The sequence below is a fragment of the Oncorhynchus keta genome, chromosome 6 (assembly GCF_023373465.1).
Source record: "Oncorhynchus keta strain PuntledgeMale-10-30-2019 chromosome 6, Oket_V2, whole genome shotgun sequence".
NCBI classification, from domain to species: Eukaryota; Metazoa; Chordata; class Actinopteri; order Salmoniformes; family Salmonidae; genus Oncorhynchus; species Oncorhynchus keta.
Window position 1 is genome coordinate 18,831,808 of NC_068426.1, and position 10,808 is coordinate 18,842,615.

General features: G+C 46.6%; 1 protein-coding gene across 3 annotated transcripts; it reads left to right on the forward strand.

The window, feature by feature from the left end:
* Positions 1-465: 465 nt before the first annotated feature.
* On the forward strand, positions 466-10,159 carry LOC118385159 (period circadian protein homolog 1-like). 3 transcript variants are annotated; one of them, XM_035772057.2, is made up of 17 exons: positions 467-646; positions 1,696-2,330; positions 2,463-2,716; positions 2,829-2,950; positions 3,073-3,274; positions 3,390-3,770; positions 3,885-4,038; positions 4,192-4,432; positions 4,602-4,716; positions 4,867-5,136; positions 5,235-5,393; positions 5,501-5,809; positions 5,923-7,040; positions 7,143-7,308; positions 8,054-8,231; positions 8,472-8,622; positions 8,788-10,159. In XM_035772057.2, the coding sequence occupies exons 2-17, from the start codon at positions 2,002-2,004 to the stop codon at positions 9,103-9,105; spliced, it is 4,467 nt and encodes a 1,488-aa protein (XP_035627950.1). In that variant the 5' UTR covers positions 467-646; positions 1,696-2,001; the 3' UTR covers positions 9,106-10,159. The 3 variants fall into 3 exon arrangements, 2 of the variants coding, with proteins under 2 accessions (XP_035627950.1, XP_035627953.1); XM_035772060.2 differs by having other exon boundaries at positions 2,496-2,716; XR_004825962.2 differs by lacking the exon at positions 8,788-10,159 and having other exon boundaries at positions 466-646; positions 5,923-7,030; positions 8,472-8,621.
* The last annotated feature ends 649 nt before the right edge of the window (positions 10,160-10,808 follow it).

The window sequence follows — 10,808 nt, forward strand, 5'->3', positions numbered from 1 at the left end:
TTTAGTCGGCAATTAGTCGGCAAAGTCTGGAATTGAGTTCAAATGTGTCTTACCAATTTCCATGCATTGTTTCCTTTATTATTACCTGGTTAGTATGGGGAAACAATTTGATATAAAGAAACCTCTACAATGGTTCACATGCATGTGTTGTGGTTCAGTAACGTACACAATGAAAGGATGGGGTGAGGAAATGTCGCCAATTCAGAGTATTGATGGAGGCACGTTGCCAACAAACGTTCTCGCATGCTTTTGGAACCGACAGGGCACCGATGGGGCAACGTGATAGAAAAGCATAGCAGAGCCCCGTGCAGCCAAGGACACCGCCCTACTCAACCAATGAATGCATTCGCCAGGCCTGGGACACTGCACTAGGGCGGAGTCAGTGTTAGTTGAGGACCAATCACTGCAACACATGGGAGCAAGCACGTGTTATTTTCCGTGTTCCCTCCCAGTCATATAAAGCGAATGTGCAGTTCTCTACACATTCTGTGTAGTTATAGGCGATCCACATTGAGTTGTTTCGCTAAAGATGTCATTCTAGGTTTCTGCAATTTCAATAATTTTAAGCCTAACTTTACAGAATACATTGTTTGAAGACATTAAAACAAAAAATACCACGGAGCGTACTTTTTCTTCATGGAAAAAGGTGAGAATGTCAACTTTGATCAAAACCTTGCTACCTAGCTAGCTAACTGGTAAAAAATAACGCTACTTTGCTAGCTATATTATTAGTAGTACAATAAATAGTTCCTACATAGCTAACTTAGCTAGCATTAAAAAATATATATATGATCAAGCTATCTGCAACAGCATTGACATTGGCTAGTGTAGCTAACATTGTTGTGGCATGCTGGCAAGAGTACTGACACGTTAAAGGGATTTATGTTGTATATCGATACACATTTCAATATACGGTCAGATATCGAGGTACAATTTAATGTTGTTTTGGTCAATTCGTGTTCACTACAAGTGAGACCCATCTGTTGCCAGACTTGTGTCAGGTAGAATAAATGCATGAGCGCATGCGGGTCGTGCCATAGCCAGTCGAGTTGAGGCACGTTGCCTTCGCTGTCGTCAACACAAACATCCCCCACCGGGGTCATCCTGCCCACGTTGTCTTCTGTCGTCAACAATAATATCTCCCAACGGTGTCTTCCTGCTACTTACAGTAAAACCCTCAAGACATGCCAGATAGTGAAATGGGCTGTGAAGTTCGTTTACCATATGTCACCTGATATCGTCGGTTAACTGTTCTTCGAAGTGATGAAATGATTTATTATGGTCAATGGAATATATGGAGAGCAAGTTTTTTGAGCCCCCCAAAAATGAATGTGAGGTTGTTGGAAAAAGGATAGTTCCCCTAGCTAGCAATATTATTTGAATGTCTTAATAGATTGACATTAGGCTATGTACAACTTTTTGAGTATGTTTAGAGCCTAACGTGATTATTTTTGCTATTAGTTAAATCCTTACTAAGAAAGTCCTTACTTGGATGCTTATATGACCTTAGATGATTTCAAATCAAGCCATTTAGTTATGTACATTTGTAGTTTGGGTGAACACTAACTTTTACAGCAGTGTCATTATATGAATGTTTAATTGCAGATGAGATGTAACACTGTCTTTACACAGATGTATGACTCATGATGTTATGTTACTCACCACTCATAAATTGGGAATTGTTTCTTCCATCAGGTATTCTGTCAAAACCATTTCGCACACTGACTGTGCACATGAGGAAGAGCAAACTGATAAAGGTTTCACCCATCTTCTCTTCAATTGGCTTATCAGATTCATAAGCTTAGAATTGACAAAGAAAAAATACAATCTCAAGATCAATGAGACACAGTAGTTTATCTTCTGGCTCATTTTTACTTGACCAAACCATGACTCTATCTAAGTCTAGTAGACCCACCTAGTAGCAGTATTAGTGTCACAGTTCTTTGTTTTGACATATCATTTTTGTCAAACAGCAATAGTCAATCACTCATACTGGTTATTATGAGTGATGAGAATGCATATACCACTTCTGTAAATGACACTAGTGGAGTAGGTGTAGAAGAAAATGTGGTGGGACTGAAGGCGGGCTGCCAGTCCCCTGAGTCTGGACAGAGTCAGACTGGCAGCTCTGGTAGCTCCAATGGAAAGAGAACTCGGTCTGGGGGCAAGTCCTCCCCCAAGTCCTCAAACTCCGATGACACCGATGCCCACTCGAGTGGGAACGACTCAGCCGAACGAGAGGTGGAAGGTCACATGGGACGTGAGACATCAACCTGCAGCAGCTCCCATAACGGGAAGGACTCTGCCATGGAGACAACAGAGAGCAAAAGGTAACACATTTAACAGAATTCATATTTGAAACACCACAACCATTTTCAGATGGTAGGCAGTAGACACCTCTTATAATACTATAAAAGTGTCTGCTCAGCGGTGGTAATAACATGTTATTTTGCCCCTGTCAGCGCCAACTCCCACAGCTCTTCCCCTCCCAACAGCTCTATGGTCTACAGCCTGCTGAGTGGCAGCTCGGAGCAGGACCACCCGTCCACCAGCGGATGCAGCAGTGACCAGCCAGCCCGGCTGCAGACCCAGAGAGAGCTGCTCATGGCTCTGAAGGAGCTAAAGATCCGCATGCCTGCAGACCACGGGGCGAAAGGCCGCTCCAGCACCCTGGCTTCCCTGCAGTATGCTCTCAACTGTGTCAAACAAGTCCGAGGTAAGATGCTGCTTTTTGAGCCTGCCTTTTGCTAGATGTACTGTATACTGTGTGGCTTTAGCATGAAATAGCAAGCTTACTATCTATATTCTATTTATACGTGTGTGTTTAGCGAATCAGGAGTATTATCACCAGTGGAGTGTGGAAGAGAGCCACGGTTGCAGTCTGGACCTCTCTGCCTTCACCACAGAGGAACTGGACAACATTACTTCTGAATACACACTCCAGAACACGGTAGGAACTAGAGCACAATCTTCATCTACTACAAACCAGACCAACAGCTCTCAAACAGACTAAAAGCTAAACCCAACAAACCATTGTTCTAACCTCCCTTGTTTCTTCTCTCTCCTGTACAGGACACGTTCTCAGTGGGAGTGTCCTTCCTCTCTGGGAAGGTGGTGTACATCTCCCCCCAGGCCTCTCCCATGCTGCGCACTAAGCCTAATCGACTCCAGGGGACACTCTTCTCTGAGCTGTTGGCCCCCCAGGACGTCAGCACTTTCTACAGCAGCACTGCTCCCTGCCGCCTGCCCCCCTGGGCCTCCTGTACTGGTTCCAGTAAGTCTCCTACAGCAGTCCTTTAATTTAGCTCTGAATTCAAATGGAAATGGATGATCACATTTTTGCATGTCTATGTGATGTTAATGTACCCCCCCCCCCCAATCTCGCTCAGTGACCTCCCCTGTGGACTGCACCCAGGAGAAATCCATGTTCTGCCGTATCAGTATTGGGAGGGACAGCGACGGGGAGGTGCGGTACTACCCCTTCCGTATGACCCCCTACCAGCTAACCCTACGGGACTCCGACATGTCCCAGCCACAGCCCTGCTGCCTGCTCATCGCTGAGAAGGTGCACTCAGGATACGAAGCTCCCCGCATCCCAGCGGACAAGAGGATTTTTAACACTAGCCACACCCCCGGCTGTCTCTTTCAGGAAGTGGATGAAAGAGCTGTGCCGTTGCTAGGCTACCTGCCCCAGGACCTGGTTGGGACTCCTGTCCTCATGTACCTCCACCCTGATGACAGGCCTGTCATGGTGGCCATACACAAGAAGAGTGAGTACTCCTGTCTAACAGTCATGCCTTATATATTCTGTAAGGATTTAGAAACCAGCAAATAGATGACTGGTTATGTAGTAATAGTTGTAACATCTTTGGTTCTCCGCTCAGTTCTCCAGTCAGCGGGGCAGCCCATTGAACACTCTCCTCTGCGTATGTGTGCCCGGAACGGGGAGTATCTCACCATAGATACCAGCTGGTCCTCCTTCGTCAACCCCTGGAGCCGCAAAGTGGCCTTCATCGTGGGTCGACACAAAGTCAGAACGTGAGTAGTCCACCTCTCTGCTATGTCAATGACCTTCACAAGCTTGCAATAGCCACATTTTAACTGAACTGTAACCTGTTTGTGTCGCTATCAAGCAGTACATATTGCATTGTTCTAAACCCCATTCCCTTGTCCTTCTCCCCTCATCTGCAGGAGTCCCCTGAACGAAGATGTGTTTACCCCTAGTATGGAGGTGGAGGTGCGGGCCATGTCTCCAGAGATCCCTAGGCTCAGTGAGCAAATCCACCGTGTGCTGGTGCAGCCTGTCCACAGTGGTGTCTCCCAGGGCTACTGCAGCTCCCATGGATCCCAGCCACACAGGCCCAGCCCGGGCTCCTCAGGCAGCAGCAGCCCCTCCACTAAGGGTATCATCCAGATGACTATCCAGAGACCAGTGAGTACTAATACAATCACAGATGTTTTACGCAGATTTTAACAAGGTACTTTATAACTTGTGGTTACAAAATAGTAACAAACGACATTATTTTAATTAGTGGAATTGACTCAGAAGAAAGTTGAGGTGTCATCGTCTAACTCTTTACCCTCTCTTATCTGTCCTACAGCAGCAGATGACATTCCAGCAGATGTGTAAAGACGTCCACATGGTGAAGACCAATGGTCAGCAGGTCTTCATCAAGTCCCGCAACCGCCCACCGCTCCGCAAACACGCCAGCGCTGGTAAACATTTGACTTTGTAGTCATATTTGTAGTAAAATGTCTTGTCACGGTGTGCTCTAAAATGTCTGGAACGTTTTCATTACAAAAGTATAACCACAAGGGTCGAGATGAAAATGAAATTCTAACAGTACTTCCCTTTCCTCTTCTCAGGAGACCTCGTGACGCCAGAGAATTTAAACAAAGACTTGGGACCTATTGGCGCTCTGGGGCCAACTAAAACCCTGGCCTCTGTGCAGTCAAGGAAAGATCCGTCAGCCAACTACTCCTACCAGCAGATCAACTGTCTGGACAGCATCGTACGCTACCTTGAGAGCTGTAACGTCCCCAACACAGTGAAGAGGAAATGTGGCTCCTCCTCCTGCACCACATCATCAACGTCAGACGATGACAAGCAGAGGGAGTTGTCTGGAACAGCTAAAGGTATACAATACAGATCCTATTGAAATCCTATTATGTATTTTTATGCCTCTTTTAAGGTCTGCAGGTATTTTGGACCAAATATCTGTGTTTCCCTACAGATCTCGAAGGGTCACAGGGTAAGGAAGGGTCTAAAGGGGGGCCACAGATGAGTCCTCTGGCGCTGCACTGCAAGGCTGAAAGTGTGGTCTCGCTCACGTCCCAATGCAGCTTCAGCAGCACCATCGTCCATGTAGGGGACAAGAAGCCCCCAGAGTCAGGTAGGACACATCCCTGTTATCTGACTGACTGTCTGACTGGCTGTTATTTACCTCCCTCTGTCTCTTCTCTCTAGTCTCAAATATAGTGTCAACCTTATTCCCTGCAGATATTATCATGATGATGGAGGAGACACCACCCACCACCACCCCCCCAGCCATTAACAACGCCATCACCACGGCAGTGACCCCCCGTCCCTCAACCTTTCCCAGCCCAGCAACACCCAGCCCTGCCCTGCCTGAGAGGGATAGCCGCAGGTCGGCTGGATGCTCAGGCAGCCTGGGTCTGACCAAGGAGGTGCTGTCTGCACACACCCAGCAGGAGGAACAGGTGTTCCTGAGCCGGTTTAGGGACCTGGGACAGCTCCGCATGCTGGACCCCGGTTCTCCTCTGAGAGGACACACCACCACACCCAAAGGTAAGATGGACACTTCAAGTGGAGATTTAGTTTCTATTGTCTCTGAAAGATGATGTGGATGAGAATCCATTGTTTTTCCATGCAGCTCACCCGTGTGTGTTTGTGTGTGTCAGGAGTGCACACCTCGAAGGACTACCCAGCAGGTGGTAACGGACGGAGGAGGGGCCGGGGGGCCAAGAAGCCGAAGCACCAGCAGGAGGGCTCCCAGCACGGGGGCCGTCCCAAGACAGGCTCAGGGATGAACAGAAGTTCCAGAAGGGAAGGGCAGGGGCACCAAGGCCCCATGTTCCCCATGGGTCAACCCCTAATGAGACAGGGACCTCTGACCTCGTCCTCTTCCTGGCCCACCTCTGTGGCCAGCCTCCCTCCTGCCGTGTCCCAGTACCCTCCAGGAGTCCTGCCCTTCTTCCCCCTCTACCCCAACGTGCAACAACAACTCCTGGCCCACACCGGGGTGAACCCCAATGCCATGCAGATGGGTTACCCCAGCCCCCAGCCAGGCTTCCAGTACCCCCTGCATGCCAATCAGATTTCCATGCCAATGGCTCCCCCGATGATGGTTGTTCTGCCCAACTACATGTTCCCTCAACTCAATGGAGGTGTACCACAGCTCAACCAGCTCAATACAGCCATGCCTCAGTATAACACAGCCATGCCTCACCTTAACCCCAGTATCCCTGGTATGGCACAACTTAACCAGGCACTACCACAGTTCAACCAGGCTATTCCACTACCACAACTCAATCCTGTCTTGGCTCAATTCAACCCTTCTGGAACGCAGATGAATGGCATGCCTCTAGCTCAACACAACCCGTCACAGGTCCATCCTGCATTACAGGTCCATCCTGCTTTGTCGATGATCCCACAAGATTTTCACAATCCCAACCAAACATTACCTTTCCCAAATCCCATTCCGGTGCCCGGGCTTCCTTGCTTTGCCTTACCCAGGATTGATCCCACTTTTTTCCCACGTGGCAACTCTCGCTCCAGCACCCCTCAGTCCACATGCCAATCCCCCCTGGAGGGGACCAACTCGCCCCTCTTCCAGTCACGATGCTCCTCCCCCCTCAACTTGCTGCAGCTGGAGGAGTTGCCAGGCAACAGGCAGGAGGGCATGTCAACAGGGGCGCAGCAGACCCCACCCCCACCTGGCTCGTCGTCTCAGGTCGGAGGTCAAGGCTCTGTTAACCGCAGCAGCAACATGAAGGGTGATGCCAAAGAGTACGATAATGTGGGTTTTAAACTATTTAAACAAAATGTAATTCTGAAAAGGTTTTGAGTCTAGTGAGTTCTTGTCATTAACCGCTGTCTCTCCTGTGTTCCCTTCCTCCAGGCTGATGTTGATAACCAGGACGCCATGTCCACCTCCAGTGACCTGCTGGACCTTCTGCTGCAAGAGGACGCCTGCTCAGGCACTGGCTCGGCTGCCTCTGGCTCCGGGTCCTCTGGCTCCGGGTCCTCTGGCTCTAATGGATGCAGCACCTCAGGGAGTGACACAAGTGAGTTTAATTAACCTCTACAGGATCGGTCAGTCCCCCGCAGGACGGTTGAGCTAACGTAGGCTAATGTGATTAGCATGAGGTTGTCAGTAACAAGAAAATGTCCCAGGACATAGACATCTGATGTTGTCAGAAAGCTTCAATTCTTGTTAATCTAACTTCACTGTCTGATTTACAGTAGCTATTACAGTGAAATAATAACATGCTATTGTTTGAGGAGAGTGCACAATTGTGAATTTGAGAATGTATTTATTAACCAATTAGGCACATTTGGGCAGCCTTGATACAACATTTTGAATAGAAATGCAAAGGTTCATTGGATTAGTATAATACTTTGCACATACACTGCTGCTATCTAGTGGCCAAAATCGAAATTACGCCTGGGCTGGCACATTATGGCCTTTCTCTTGCATTTCAAAGGTGATGGTTAAAAAAAAAACTGTTTCTTTCTTTGTATTATCTTTTACCAGATCTACTGTGTTATATTCTCCTACATTATTTGAAAATGTCCACAAACCTTTTAGTGTTTCCTTTCAAATGGTATCAAGAATATGCATATCCTTGCTTCAGGGCCTGAGATACAGGCAGTTAGATTTGGGTATGTCATTTTCAGCGAAAATGGATCCGTAAAGAGGTTTTAACACCGGCCAGATGTTCTTCTTCGCACTGTGATGGTCAAGGATATTTGTATATAATGACTGATAGTTTCAGGACATAACTGAACATGTTTCTTTTTCAACCACAGGAAGCAGCAACACCAGCAAGTACTTTGGCAGCGTTGACTCATCGGAGAACGACCATAAGCAGGCAGCAGGCGGGGCTGAAGAGGCCCAGCTCATGAAGTATGTCCTTCAGAACCCTATCTGGCTCCTCATGGCCAACACGGATGACAAGGTTATGATGACGTACCAAATGCCCACCAGGTAAGAAACCGTCGTAGTCATGGCAATTGTAGTCATAGTTACCTTAACCCGTCATGATTAGTAATTAATGCTACAGCTATTTAATTGTATTTATGATTGATGTGCATGGAATGCAAGTCGTATATTTGTATATTATTTATTAATGCAGACTGAAAAATAGAAGCTCTCCACACACCATTATGCTGCTAATACAACATTTTAGACTATGGCTTATCTATGGACATGTGTATGATTTTACAGGGACAGGGAGACTGTTCTAAGGCAAGATCGTATGGTACTGAGGGCGGTGCAGAAACGGCAGCCGCACTTCACTGAGGAGCAGAAGAGAGAGCTGATCCAGGTCCACCCCTGGATGGGCACCGGACGCCTGCCACAGGCCATCAACAACCCTGTAAGTCAGCACACAGACACATACTGGAGCTAGTAGCTACACCCTGTCTCTCTGACCACAAAGATTCACAGGAATCAGTATAGATGACAGTGGAGAGTAATTCAAAAAAGAATGTACTTGTAAAAGATGTGTTTATTCATCTCTTGTCCCTTTGCTTGTGTTTAGACTTGTACCGGGTGCGGTTCTCCTCCAGCTACCTCCGCCCCCCGGACCTTTGATGTGGAGCTGCAGGACATGGATCTGACTGGGGTCCTCCAGCTACAGGAAGAGGCTACCGCACACACAGAGACACATGTTACCACGGCAACAGACACTTCCATCTCTCCACCACAAGCCCCCCAGACAGAGACTAAGGGGGGTGAGGCTGAGAGGCAAGGGGAGCAGGAAGGAAACTGTAAGGACACCAGAGTGAAGGAGTTGGAGGTAACATCCTCATCATCTGTAACAGAGAAAGGGGACTCTGTGGCTGTAAACGGCAACTGAGGACTTCTTATATGGCCAATGACTCTAAACCACAATGCATTGGGACAAACGGGGGCCAAGCTCACGGTCAATGTGTTGTGTTGGAACAAAGAAGTGAAAATAAGGAGTCAAAGAATACCTGTTCCTGTCTAAACACATGGAGAATGTAGCTCAATGTATATTGCATCTAAGAAGGTGTAAATATTTGATATATTTCAAATGTAAACTGGAAAGAGAAGCCCTTGGTAAATATTTAATTGGCATGTTTGGTGCCTGGTCCGCTGGACTGAAGACATGTTCCAGTTGTAATTCACTGCTTTGGGGTTTTTCCTCCCCTGTAGTGACAATTTGGTAGTTTACAATTTATTGCATGTATCAACGCAATATCATTTAATAGTCCCAATGTCCATATTGGAAAATGATGTCAAATCAGTCGTAAAAAAATGAAATCCAAAATTCATGTTGAAAAATATATTTGGTAGAATTCTTTTTAATATTTTCAAAGTAATTTCAGTTATTGTACAGTGTATTTATTACAGTATACCAACCAAGAGCAGGCATACTACAGTTTTTTTGTGGGCTGTAATGTAATGTTCTGAATGGTTCATTTTATTGTAATATAATTTTACACTGCAATGCTTGTAACAAGATGTCACGTTTTAAGCATTATTGGGCAAACATCCTGACTATTTTGTCTCCTCCAGAGAAATACACATTTTCTAAAGACCATTTTATTTGTTTGCATCGTTATGGGTATTTCTGTACAAAAAGGTATCTTTGATTTGTCAGGAGTAGAGATGGGTGTTCCCATGGTAACAGACCCGATGGCGCCAGTCTTGTTGATTGGACCATACAGTGATGTGAGAGCGTGGGGAGGAAAGGAGCAGGGGCTGACTGACTGAGCTTTACAAGAGCAGGCCTTGTTCATACAGAGTTGGTGAATGCCAATATGTTCTGCTGCCTCTTATTCCCCCACTATTTCTCCATCTCATTAGTGTAAATAAAATGATTTGATAGTCACTTATTACATCTCTTCGGAGGATTTTGTTATGTAATAAAAAAAACTGAAATATAATTGGGTTTTTGTTTTTTGTCTCTTGTGATGTGCAGGATGTGAGTTTGAGCTAAAATCTAGTCATGTGTTCTGCCTTCTCTGCCACTAGATGGTGTTGTGACAGATTTGTTTTAGGCTCATTTCAAGGGCAGCATCCTGATGGGTGATACAACATGGACTTTCTGAAGTTGGCCACATTGGTTGATCTAGGTATTTGAACACATTGAAGTCATTTAAAGATGCCACCAATATATTCCTAAGAAATGCTGTTTTATTGTCCACCACCCAGGTCCTCCACAGCTTGTTAAGAGGGGGCATCCCTGACCCTCGCAGCAGGCCACACTCCAGTCCTCAGTAGTATTGACATGGGTCAAAATAATTCCTGGAATCTTCCGCTCCAAATCCACAGGTTAGGTGCAACAGGAAGTGGGACTTAGAGTAGATTAGAGCAGATTGGGTCTTAGGTCAGATAAACCCAGTGTGGCGGCTGTGAGGGGCTCCACTAGGACTAACAAATAGCTAAAAGACCTCGCTTCTTAAATCAAATCGTCTGTATTCTCCCTTTCTGGAATTGCAAAACGAAGTGCAAAGTGTTTCTGAACATTACACTGTCTTTTCCATGTGCAGGAAGGGACTGAGAACTGCTGGACACTGGCCCAGTGAGCGAGGA

Excerpts from the sequence above, each read along its gene's own strand:
- LOC118385159 (XM_035772057.2), top strand. The coding sequence starts at position 2,002 with ATGAGTGATGAGAATGCATATACCACTTCTGTAAATGACACTAGTGGA. Across the intron at positions 3,275-3,389 it reads GGCCTCCTGTACTGGTTCCA|TGACCTCCCCTGTGGACTGC; the intron begins GTAAGTCTCCTA and ends AATCTCGCTCAG. Across the intron at positions 7,041-7,142 it reads ATGCCAAAGAGTACGATAAT|GCTGATGTTGATAACCAGGA; the intron begins GTGGGTTTTAAA and ends CCCTTCCTCCAG.